General features: G+C 38.8%; 1 protein-coding gene across 1 annotated transcript in view; it reads left to right on the top strand.

Annotated features, from left to right (window-relative positions):
* The window catches only part of LOC139947061 (uncharacterized), a 98,690-nt gene extending 86,583 nt beyond the window's left edge, over positions 1-12,107 (top strand). Inside the window, 1 exon segment of the mRNA XM_071944887.1 lies at positions 9,166-12,107. Coding sequence (XP_071800988.1) covers positions 9,166-9,756 — 591 coding nt within the window. The 3' untranslated portion in view covers positions 9,757-12,107.
* Positions 12,108-13,772: the final 1,665 nt, after the last annotated feature.

Raw genomic sequence — 13,772 nt, 5'->3', positions numbered from 1 at the left:
CTCATTGCAGAATGATGCATTTATATTAAAGGCACCGGACCTTCGGTAGTTGTCAAAGACCAGCATTCTCACTTGGTGTATCCTAACATATATGCTTAAAATAATAAATCTGTGAAATTTGGGCTCAATTTGTCATCAAAGTTGCAAGAGATCATGAAAGAGAAAACAAACTTCACGTGTGGTACACCAGTTCATTGGTGTCATCATTAGCTTATATAAATTAACCAGGGAAGTGGAGTGTTATTTTATACCACGTATTTTTCCTGCGTTATACTGGTGGCAGCGGTGGGATTCGAACCCACACCATAGGTATTATAGCTCTACAGAAATGTATCGAGCATAGTGAATTTTGATAGAGGATAATTTCATTTGATAAACCTACAGATATACATATATTTGAAATGATTTAGAGAGCCTGTATAAACCTGTTTGACATTTTGCAACATATTCTTTGACATCAAACTCATACTGCATTTTTTGTTACTCACCCTTACACGCTGACTGCCTTTGCTTCTGAAATTTTTCAGAGATAAGGTCACTGGAACGCTGTAATTATCTGCTTCCTGATGTGTAGGAAGGCCTGGGATATGTCCACCCCCCCTCCCCTCCCCCTTAACCCCCCTAGATGTGTAGGTGGTTCCAATTCAACAACTTCTTATCCACGGTGGTCACATTTCAAGTGTTTGTACCCCCTTGATGCCAAAGTTACGACTGGGGGAAAGGATGGCGTGGGCGTTGTAGTAAGGTCAAATAGATTTGAAGTACATGATGTATCTCTTGTATACTTGGTATTGACATTAACGACATTGTGGATTGGTGCCGACAGGTTGTCAATAAGATAGATATGTAGGTGAGGCTAATTTTTGTAAAAAAAGAAAATTAAAAAAATTGTATGCAAGTCGCCAGACACACAAGGCCTGAAGGCCACTTCAAGGTGTGGGCTACAATCAAAATTTTCCCCAGGGGCCATTGCCAGCTACTCCTGGGGCTGAAACATGGTTACCTACCCACTTTAAAGTACATAGGGATGTAGGCTTGGGAATCATCCACTAGGAGCCTGGCTAGCAGAGCAGAAAGCACTACCTCCCCAACTTTTATGAAGCAATCATGGTTATAAGTGTCTTGCTTAAGGACACAAATGTCACGATTCGGATTCGAACCCACACTCTGCTGATCAGAAACATCAGAGCTTGAGTCCGGTGCTGTTAACCGCTAGTCCATGGATGCCAGAGTTGTTGATGAAATTTATTTTGTGTGCATTTTTGTTTTAAATGTTACGGTTGTTGTTTGAGATACTAAATTTCCACTGTGCCAAATTTTAAAGTACAACACTTTAAAAGATCTGGGTTTGAACAAATCAGGGGTTTTCAATCCCAAATCGTTTACCCTGGTTTCCCTAATGGTTTTATTTGATACTTAAAAATTCATCCTTTTTGTTTGGTTTTTATTCAGAAAGAGGATGGGGTCCTTTTTTATTTTATTTTTTATTTAATTTGGAATGTATTTATAGAGAAAAGAACTAAACTAAACTTTTACTGGCTTTGCTGAACTTAGAAGTCTATAATTATAAACAGTGTTTGCCCTTAACAGGGGTCCGCTTGCCAAAATGCCAGTTAAACACCAGAAGGCCAGCCAGAATTCTCTCCAGATGGAAGGTTCCTTGTCGAAAAACATCCCTATTTAGTATGTGAATTATGGACACATGCTAAAGCTGACAGACTAGTGAAATAAACTGGTCCTGCATGTCTAGTCAATGAAAAGTGAAAACCCTGCTAAAATATGGGTAAATTAAATCAATCACCAGAAGAATGGTGCCCAGACAAACCGAAAAAAACATGAAAAAGGTAGTCTTTGTCTTAATTTTATTTTAAAGGACGTGGCTTCAAACAAAAATGAATTAAAAAATTGTGTTATTTATTATTTATTCTACATATCAACAAATACAAACAAAATACAGAAAAAAATAACCAGTACCAAAAGCCAATGGCACTTGCCTGAAATTTGAAAAGTTAACTAAATAACTGTGATTCGAAAGCCTTCAATTCCGATGTCACTGGCCACTTTTAATGTCAACATATTTTGGTACAATATTCAACACGCACATTGTACTTCTTGCCAAACCTGAACATAACTGTATGCTTTTAAAGGTGTGTTTAGTAAAAACCAAAGGTTAAAGAGCGCCAAGATGCGGAACTCAAGCTTTATCTTTTGTTGGAACGTGAAATAAGCATGGGCGCCATTTCAGCAAGTGAATGTTTTGTTTCCCATTGATGGGAATGGTCATTGTCTGCACTGATCTGCACAGGTCTACTGTTGTATCAAAAGAGTTACTTGCCGAAATGGCGTCCAGTGGGATTTCACCTTTCAGCCAGAGTTCCGCATCTTGCGCCTTACGCCGCTCTAAAATCTTTGGTAAAAACTGAAGCTTGAAATGAAAATGCTCGTCCAAAGGCAATGATGTATCATCCTGTTAAGAAATGAGAATGATACACTTTAGGTTGTGTTTTATGGAGAGAAGACCTTTTTTTACTATCCAGTGTGGATTCAATCGCTCCGAGTCATGGCTGAGCTATAAGGGTATCTTATCTGGTTTCACCTTCCACAAAACTTTCGTTTGCAATGTCCCCGGTCGTAATTTGTCCCAACTGGTGCTTTTCAGACTATCCTGTTTTGTAAGTGTGACGTGAGCCAATTTCACGTCACACATAAACTGGTTCCAATGAGTGTTAAAATGTCGCCATAAGCGGTCCTGAAACTTCATCTTTAAAGGCAGTGGACACTATTGGTAATTATTCGGAGTAATTATTAGCATAAAACCTTACATGTCAACGAGTAATGGGGAGAGGTTGGTAGTATAAAACATTGTGAGAAACTGCTCCCTTTGAAGTAACGTAGTTTTCGGGAGGAAGTTATTTTCCATGAATTTGATTTCGAGACCGCGGAATTAGAATTTGAGGTCTCGACATCAAGCATCTGAAAGCACACAGCTTCGTGTGGCAAGGGTGTTTTTTCTTTCATTATTATCTCGCAACTTCGACGACCAATTGAGCTCAAATTTCCACAGTTTTGTTATTTTATGCATATGTTGAGATACAGCAAGTGAGAAGACTTGTCTTTGACAATTACCAACAGTGTCAATAACAAAAGAAAGGTTTTGTGTTCTTGAAACACATCAGGCCTGATACTTCATGAAGGCAACATATAGGCAATATTGCCTTCATGCCCCTGGTCATTGTCTTGGTGCCCTTGAAATGCTCCAGTAGAAATTTACGATTTCCTCAAATAGGGTGCCTTTAACCAAGGAGAAATTCCTTGGTGCCCTTGCCTTTTTCAAAAACAAAGCATACAGGCCTGACACGTTTATAATTTTTTTTTCCAGCAGTCTTTAATCAAAATAAATTTTATCAAAAGGGGAAAGGATCGTGTTTCCATGGTTCCACTGAGCAAGAAAGTCTCGCCCTTGCTGAGTTAATTGTCGGCCACATCTGCTTTTCTTCCCATGCACCTTGAACTGGCAGTCTGGGGTCTTACGATACCAAGTGTGTCAGGCCCTTCACAGGGTCTTGCATGTTTAATGACTTTGTAATTTTTGTGTGTGCTTGGTCGCACATCTTAAAGGCACAGGACACTATTGGTAACTACTCAAAATAATTGTCAGTATAAAAACTTACTTGGTAATGAGCAATGGGGAGCTGTTGATAGTATAACACATTGTGAGAAACAGCTCCCTCTCTGAAGTGATAGTTTTTGAGAAAGAAGTAATTCCTCACTAAAATATTTCAATTTAATAAGAGACCTCAGCTGATGTCTCAAATCATCAAGGCATCTGAAAGCACACAACTTGTGCGACAAGGGTGTTTTTTTCTTCCATTATTCTCTCGGAACCTCGGCGACCAATTGAGTCAACATTTTCACAGGATTGTGTTTGTGTGCATATGTTGAGATACACCAAGTGGAGAAGACTGGTCTTTGACAATTGCCAATAGTGTCCAATGTCTTTAAGTCAAGGGCGGGGGGGGGGGGGGGGGCGGGGGATTCATTGAGCCTTCATTTACATACCTTAATGGTAATAATGATGTCTGCAATGGAGGAGTCCAACCTGGGCTAGTGTTATTATGTGACTGATGAGTAATCTTGATGGATTTCCAAGTAGATTACGTTAGGTTCATGTAGGCAAACACATTGTGAGAAACGGCTCTCTCTGAAGTAATGTAGTTTTTGAGAAAGAGGTAATTTCTCACTCAAATAACAAAAGACTTCAGGCCTGTGAGGCCTTTTATTGTGCATCTGAAAGCAAATAGATTAATTTGTGCAACAAAGTGTTTTTCTTTTTTCCTTTCTTTCATCATTCTCTTGCAACTTTGATGACCAATTGAGTCAATATTTACACATGTTTGTTATTTTATACATAATGTTGGAAGTGAGAAGACTGGTCTGTGACAACTACCAAACGTGTCCAGTGCCTTTAACGGCCACAATGTATCGAGAAGGAGGGGGGGGGGGGGGAGATGGGTGAAATAGGGTATTTTGTATTAGGATGAGCTAATCCAAAGTGCAGTTGGTGAAAGTGCAACCAACTCCTCTCCAATAGATGGCTTGACTGATATAAGTTTAGTGGGATGTATTGACGTCCTGACATATTGGTTAATACCTGCATGTACCCTCCTTACAGATAGTGTACATCCTATTGGGCCCTACAAAGTAAAAAGCCTTACAAAGTAGTCTTAGTTATCAAGATGTGAAACTGCTTGCCAATCTTTGACTCGTCTTGGACGAGGCTGAAGATGGATTAAAACCCTTTAATATGCTTGATTCCAAAAAAGCTTTGATTTCATTGGCCATTGTTGGCTCGACCACGCTTCCACTGGCAATAGAACAACAACAACACCCCAATGCGTCATATGTTCTATTGCATTATTTACAAAGGAGGGGGTGACAAAACCATGCATTTATGAATCATGTTGACCATGATTAAAATGAAATCAAATTTATCATGGGCTCCAATATGGATAACTATTGGACGCTTCGATGGTCCTTCCCAAAATTACCGTGAGGCAAGGTTGTGTCGCCGCGGTTGGTTAGAGTCGTCCATATTTTTGAGATTATGTGTTGTGACAATGCACTCATAATTATGCATTCAATGTTTGTTTGACCATGATGGAGGAAAGAATATTTTATCCATGGTATAACATAGATCTAAATGCTAGAGTCTTAATGCTTTATGTTTGAACCCTAGTTTATTTTGAAGGTGTTAAGAAAGACTGGTGCTAGAGGGCGCTCTACAAAGATTAAAATGTGAGCCCAAGACCAATGTTTAAAGGGTTTTTTCTAAAGAAAATGGGGTACAGAAATCAGTGCTGTACCTTTTTTGTGGACAAATGGGGCAAGTTCAGGTTTGGACCATTTTGAGCAGGCCTATACCAGACACAAATTGTACATGTGACATAGCAATTTGGCTGGTAACCATATTCTGGTAAGCATATTTTTGTTGTGGTTAGCTACTTTTTGAGCTGAAACAGCTCATGAAATTGGGCCCTGATGGCACAGAAGCGAGAACCCCCCTTCCAACCCTCCTCCCACCGTTGCATTACACCCATATGTTAATAATCCTTTAGCTAAGGTAGGATTAATGCTCTTTGCTGAGTGGGTGGGACAGATGGTCGATAGGCTATCAAGTGGGCCATTTATAGATACAGAAATCAAATGTAATATACATGGTATTTGTATAGTGAAATTGAAAGTACGCCTTCGTGGAATGTTTTAAATGTAAGGGGTAATTCAGATTTGTTTGCCCCTCTCTTTTGTAATAATTAAAAAGACAGTAAGTTGGAACAAACATTAACCTGAATGATGACTTTTGAGCAGCAAACTGAATCAGTTTGTGTAGCATTTTGCTCTGTTGTTCAGGGGGAAATCCTTCAGTGATTTAACAACTAGATTTGTTTTAAAGATAGTGTTGGCTACTTGGGTATGTGCTTGTAATCTAGCGACTTAATTACAAAGTCCAGTCCAGGTATTGGGCTATCTCTCATCAAATAACCGACTTGTGCTGATGAATTTTTCGGCTCAAGATCTGAATTCTCGACTCAAGATCTAGAGCCATGATTATTTGTAGAAATGGACCGGAGACAATCACAAATTAACTGCCCTTTTTCCTGACCTGTCTCTTGGATGAGAAAATAATGTCAGATTTGTCTAATTTATTTTTTAACTCTCTGGGATTCTTATTTATTGATCTCTTGATTAAAGACAGTGGACACTATTGGTAATTGTCAAAGACCAGTCTTCTCACTTGTTGTATCGCAACATACATAAAATAACAAACCTGTGAAAATTTGAGCTCAATTGGTCGTCGAAGTTGCGAGATCATAAAGGAAGAAAAAACACCCTCGTCACACAAAGTTGTGTGCTTTCTGATGCTTGATTTCATGACCTCAAGTTCTAAATCTGAGGTCTCGAAATTCGTGGAAAATGTTTTATACTATCAACCTCTCCCCATTACTCGTTACCAAGTAAGGTTTTATGCTAATAATTATTTTGAGTAATTACCAATAGTGTCCAGTGTCTTTAATTCTGTGGGATTCTTATTTATTGACCTCTTGAATAACACCAGAAAAATAATAATAACAGTAGCAATAATGAAAAGAAACAAAGTATTTTTTTACATCCATTATGTTGTGATAGGAAACACATGTCTTGGCACATTTTTTCCTGAAAAAGTTTAGGTTGAACAAAGACAAATTCACTTTAGCAGAATTAAATAGTGCGACCTTAAGGAGATTTCTATAGTGCTAAATATTGGTGGCATAATAGATGGAATTTGAAATGGGGATAAAGATTATTAATTTGGGTTTTACCCATATACACCGGCGTGTGTTAGAGTACTGTACTGCTCTTTCCGGAGTTCTGTGGACAAACTCACAGGAATATTCGTAGCGGAATTCGAACCCATGACCTTTGCTATTCTAGAGCTGTGTCGGATCTCTCGCTTTGCCAATATTTTTGTTTGGGAGGCGCCAGTCAGAAAAGTAAAGAGTACAAAAAGCATTCACCTTCATCAGAATTGGGTTAGAAAAGGTCATTTTGCAAAACAACCCCCTGATAAAACCAAATCTACACCCCCCCCCCCTGCCAATGACCCTCCACACCCCCTTCTCTCCTCTCCAAAAGTCCCAATCTCCCCAAAATGTCAACAATCCATGGACGGACTACTCTGAAAATAAACTAAAAACAACTGCCTTTAGTCCACTTCTGTCTTGGTCGGGTGAAACTGAAATATCAACAGGCAGAGTTTGATCCAAATTAAACTGTTGGTTCATAACACTACGGCAGTGTTAGTGTACTTGACATTCAATGGTTCATTGATTTGGGTCTGGTGGAGGGCCAGATGTTATGATGCTCGATTCCCCTCACGCGGGAGGATTTCCAAAAAACAAACAAAAATTACATCCGGAGTCCGGAGAGAGTTTAACAAACGGCTTACTGATGATATTAATCGCCTGTCATGTGGATTTATTTATCTGTCAATACATGATAGGCATTGATTTTTGCATTGCAGGTTGGAATCGGAATGAAAATAATAAACAGGATTTTTTTAAATATTTGAGGAGGTTTTTATGACATTTCTATTAGTGATTGCGTTGGCTGTGATTGAAAGAAAAGATGAGTTCGAAAAAAAATTAAATTTGCGAGGTTGTTTTGCAATTCAACTGAAAAAAAGTCCGGGCTCCCTGCCCCCACCCTCCCAAGCAGGCCATCCCCTCCCTCACTGACAAAGTGAGTTGTGGTGTCGCTACGTAGGAAACCAGTCAACAGTTGTCAATTTCAACACTTTTGATTAAAAGAAAATGAGCAGAACGTAATTGGCAGGTGTTGTGACCCACTTATGCTTTACTCGTCTTTCTATTTCTACTTCTTGTTTCCCTCCTTTTCCTCTCTCTCTCTGTCCTTCTGTCTCAGACTCGGAGAAAACCTCATTAAGAAAGTGATTTATAATTTAGTATCGTTCTTGTCATCTTTCTAAAATAGAACTGGTGCAGAATCATAAATGCGAGGTATACAATGTGTATGTGTTCACAGTTATTTGTTTTTCGGTTAAAAGGTGTGGTCATAGATTGATAAAGACGCCAAAAATGTATGACCATAAAAAGTTCCTTTAGTGAGAAGCATGCAGCAATTGATGAGAGAACTGTTTAGAGAAAGGATTTTCTTCAAATTTACTTGGTTAATTTTTTTCCCCTTTTTTATCTGAAACATGTGGGATTCGAACCTAGTAACCCCACAAAGTCAAAGGTTTGAACCACTTGACCTCCAATCTTGCCTGATGATAGACTTGTGGACAAGTCGTTAATGGTCCCATGCGGTGAGATAGTCGAGTTGTGGCTGTGCTATGGCGAGATCGAGAACTGCTGGTTGCCGAATTCTACTCCCCTTTAAATGGGACTGTATAGTCGTGACAGCAGTAGTAGAATACCGCGGGAATTGCGGGGAGAGTCGGAGCGCTATCACCTCGACAGACATTTAACGACTTGTCCAGTCTAGTCTGATGAGGATGTGCCAGTTCACATCCAGCTGGTATCGGCGAACAATTTAATTGTTGAACTTATTGCACAGGGATGAAAGTAAAGTAAATGTTATATAACTTTGTCTTCATTATTACATTTTCCTTCAGGTATAAGAAAAACAAATAAAATAAAATACACCCCATCAGGGGTGGTAATATTGAGACCATGGGTGTTGTCACATATTTACACACCTAGGGAATCAAAATTAACACTACAGGGTGTTAAATCAACACTAGTGTAGTTGTGTTGGCAGAAATTAGTGTTATTCTAGCACCTTATGGTGTAAATTTGGTGATTTGGTTTTGGATTTATGTAATGTATCTGCTCTACGGACCTGTATTAGCAGACATCGTAGTTGGGTTACAGTTATTGGGGTTATTTGTATAGTCACTAAATAAAGACAGTTCTCTTAAGACGAACTCTACCTGGCAAGTAGATACACACATGGTGTTACCGCAAACCAAATATATATTGATACCTCACCATGCTATGCCTCAAATCCTATTACTAAATGTAAACGAAATTGATAAAAAGATGTTTTTTTGAAGTGGTTCCGGACACAAAACTAAAAAATACTTTTTCTCATTTTCTTTATCTACAGGCAAAGTCCCCTCCAGACGCCCAAACTGAGCACATGTTCCAAAGAAACCGTCCCTCTGTGGTCGGAGGCGGCAATAGCCACACCTCAAATTCCGCTTGCAGGAGCAAGATGAAGAGACCAAGCAACATGCCTACTCTCAAGTCTTGCCGCTCCGAACCAAGCCTATACCAGAAATCTAGCTCCACATCTTCGAGCAAGAGCCCTGTGACTGAGACCGCCCCAGGTCGAACCACCAATGCTCGCAGAAGCTCCACCAGTAACCAGGAGAAGAATTCTGCAATCAGTGGCAGCGGTGGGATGAGCCCTGCCGTCAGCTACTCCAAGATTCCCATGAAGCACTCATCAGGCAACGGCGGCTTACAGAGTCGCATCAGTCCACCCAGGAGCCCGAGGGTCACCAAGCATAAGAAAGATGACTCGGCGAACGGCAACATGAAGAAACCCACGGCCAAACAGGGAAGACTGTCACCGAACGCCAACAACAACAATAGCAGCGGAATCACTGGGGATTTAAAGAAGAAGTCAAATGCTACCAGAAGCAAGCGAGCGGAAGCCCTTTTAATGCAGCTAGAGCTTGAACTGCTTGCTTAACGGCTTGGGTTAGGAAAGAGTTTCTTGTAAAGTTGAGTAATATATGTACTCAAATGTATGTATTCGATTCAGAGTTGTTATGAAATATGGAGAACAACACTTCTTAGAATCGTCCGACAAAAACATCTTTGAACAAAAAAGTTTTATGTGGGAGGCGATTAAGGAAAGGAAATTAATTCTGAGCATGTCGGTTTTTCCGTTTTAATTAAGTCACAAAAACATATTTTCCATTTTAATTAAGTCACAAAAAACATATTTATGTATATATTTTATTCATGTACATAATAATTATGTTTAATTGACCACAAATATAATTATAACAAGTGATTATAAGCCAAGAGTTTGTTTAGGCATAGAGGAATTTGTCCTGGAGGATTATAGGAATCTTCTGCAATAATAATCCCACCCACCAGGTTTATGTTTTACTTAATAATGAATATTACGCAGAATGTCGATGGCCAGCAATGTCCCTACGGATCAAAACTTTGACTTGGGTTTACAGAATGTAAATGGTCACATAACATTTTCAGACATGATATAATCTTCATACTTTGGCCTGATTTCCAATCATCTTGTTTTCCCTTGGAAAAGACAGATTTTGTTTTGTTAAATATCCTTTCAATTTGGGGGATTTATGGTGTAAACTTTAGAAGACTTTTTAAGTCTTCTAGAGCATATATTATACAATATAAAAAAGTGTCAGCGCTCTTCAGCTCAATGCAATGTGCATTTCATTTGGGGGGGGGGGGGGTGGCCGAGCGGGTAAGAGCACCGAACTCAAACTCTGGTGCTTCTGTTCAGCAGAGTGTGGGTTTGAATCCCGATCGTGACACTTGTGTCCTTGAGCAAGAGACTCCCCTCCATGCCCCTCACAATCAAACCACCAGGGAACATTTGTTAAAAGCGCCAACTTGGTTATAAAGTTTCACTTACCTCTTGTTCGTGGGTTTTATCTGTAAACAAAATAATGTTTTTATTTTTGAAGTAGAATGTCGAGCTTACCACCAACAGGATAAAAGTGACTTGTTGAAACATTAAGTAATAAACTACAAAGTGAGCAAAGATATTGAGAAAAAATGGAGAATGCCAACACAGGGCTAGATAATATAGCTCATTACTCCGGACGTGGCAGATTTATATCCCGCTCTATTCAATTTGTCTTTGTTCAACCTAAACCTGTGAAACACTGACATGTGTAAACCAATGTGACCAAGCTGAGGTCAAAGGGCAAAAGAGTCTGGAGCCCCTTTTCATAAATTGAGATTTTGAACTATAACCGTTTAAGTACATGAGGAACTGAGGTCAAAGGGCAAAAGAGTCTGGAGCCCCTTTTTACAAACTGAGATTTTGAATTATCGCCATCTCAAGTACATAAGGAACCTGACCAAACTGAGGTCAAAGGGGAAAAGAGTCTTAATTAATCCCTTTTCATAAATTGAGATTTTGAACTGTAAGTACACAAGGAACCTCACCAAGCCTTGTCAACGTCCATGCCTCAAAGATAAATAAGCTGACGATGTGCTTTTTCAAGAATTGATGAAAGTCAATGATTTGAATCTGGGTGGTTGGAGAACAAGATTAAAGATCAACAAAATTGTTGTCTGAAACAATATCTGGGTTGTCCTTAATTTGCGATTCTGGAGCAAGTTCAAAGAGCATCTGTTGGTTAAGTCGGACTAATAAAAATCAATGCACTTGTATAGTGTTCTTAAAGATGCTATGTCAGATTTTTGGCCGATTTGACCCCAAAATTTTGATTTAGAATTCAATAGGTATTTTGATGGGGGTTGAGAAAGTTACAAGCTTTCATTTGAGCCATTGCTCGAAAAAGTCCGCCAATTATTAGTAGTAGTGAAATAAAGTGCTCAAAATTAGTTTTTGTCGGGATCGACAATATATCACGTGACCAATTCTTATTTTTTATGAGAATCTTTTTAAAAAATGTTCATGTTTCCTGACCATTAGAGCGGGTGATACTCTTTGAAATACCATTCACTCAAAAAAATATATTTTTTAATGTTTGGGGCAAAAAATCTGACATGTAGCATCTTTAAAGGAACACGTTGCCTTGGATCGGTCGAGTTGGTCTTTGAAAAGCGTTTGTAACCGTTTTTTATAAAATACATGTGGGTAAAAAGATGTTGTAAAAGTAGAATACAATGATCCACACAAACATGCCTCGAAATTGCGTGGTTTTCCTTTTACCTCGTCGACTAACACGTCGGCCATTTATGGGGGTCAAAATTTTGACTCCCATAAATGGCCGACCATGTTAGTTCGCACAGTAGAAGGAAAAGCACGCAATTTCGAGGCAAACTTGTGTGGAGCATTGTATTCTACTTTTAAAACATCTTTCCAACCATATACATTTTATAAAAAACGGTTACAAACGCTTTTGTTTTGACCAACTCGTCCGATCCAAGGCAACGTGTTCCTTTAAGAGAACACTTGTATAGTATTCTTAAGAAAAAAGGTTACCATCTGAAATACCATGTCACAAGGACAAAATGTAACTGGTACTCAGCTTAGTTGTGCTTAGCAGAAAAATGTTTAGCATATTTACTGCTTAAAGGTAGTGGACACTATTGGTAATTACTCAAAATAATTATCAGCATAAAACCTTACTTGGTACCGAGTAATTGTGAGAAACGGCTCCCTCTGAAGTAACATAGTTTTCGAAAAAGAAGGAATTTTCCTCGAATTTGATTTTGCGACCTCATAATTAGATTTTGAGGTCCCGAAATCAAGCATCTGAAAGCACACAACCTTGTGTGACAAGGGTGTTTTTTCTCATTATTATCTCGCAACTTCGACGACCAATTGAGTCCAAATTGTCACAGGTTTGTTATTTTATGCATATGTTGGGATACGACTAGTGAGAATATTGGTCTTTGACAATTACCAATAGTGTTCAGTGTCTTTAAACAGCTCTATGAAATTAGGCCCTGTTCTTTGATGAGCAAAAAGATCAAGAATAAACTGTTTTAGTGGAAGCGTGTAATGTTGTAGTGTGTGTATCATTCACTTTACTTTGTTCTCTTCACTAGCTCATGTTCACTTTCTCAAGTAAAGAAAGATTTTCCCGGGCCAACATGGCTCATCAGGCTGGACGTGTACATTGTATATCTGCTTTCATTGGTATTAAATTGGGATTTACTCAAAATAATTTTTAGCATACCATAAAGACTTACTTGGTAATGAGCAAAGAATAGCTGTTGATAGTACAATGTGAGAAACGGCTCCCTCTGAAATAATGTGGTGATTGAGAAAGAGGTAATTTCTCACTCATAAAAAAAGGTTTCATCATATCAGGCCTGAAGCCTTTTATTGTGCATCTGGAAGCACACAAAGTAATGCAACAAGGGTATTTTTACTTTCACTATTCTCTTGCAAACTCGGTGACCAATTGAGCCCAAATGTTCACAGGTTTGTTATTTTATGCATATGTTGGGATACGCCAAGTGAGAATACTGGATTTTGACATTTACCAATAGTGTCCAGTGTCTTTAAGTTACTGGATCATGTTATGTTACCATCAATTGATTAGTTAGAGCGAGTGGGCTTATGTGGTATTATGTGTTGATTGAGTTATAACACTGTATAAACCTTACTCTGCTTTCACACCTACCCAAAAGTCACTCTGTGAAATTGAGGAGGATTGCTATTGAGTAGCATGGGGTGTAGTGCCCACGGACTTAAAGGAACACGTTGCCTTGGATCGGGCGAGTTGGTCTATGAAAAGCAATTGTAACCATTTGTTATAAAATGCATATGGTTAGAAAGGTGTTTTAAAAGTAGAATATAATGATCCACACAAACATGCCTTTAAATCGCACGGTTTTCCTTACAGTCGTGAACTAACACGACATGTCAACTTGTGGTGTCAAGTTTTTACTCCACCAAATGGCTGACCGTGTTAGTTCGCTACATGTAAGTAAAAGGAAAACCACGCAATTTCGAGGCATATATATTCCACTACTAAAACACCTTTCTAACCATATGCAATTATAACAAAC

The sequence above is a fragment of the Asterias amurensis genome, chromosome 14 (genome assembly GCF_032118995.1).
Source record: "Asterias amurensis chromosome 14, ASM3211899v1".
Taxonomy (NCBI): domain Eukaryota; kingdom Metazoa; phylum Echinodermata; class Asteroidea; order Forcipulatida; family Asteriidae; genus Asterias; species Asterias amurensis.
This window is presented reverse-complemented; position numbering and strand designations above follow the sequence as displayed.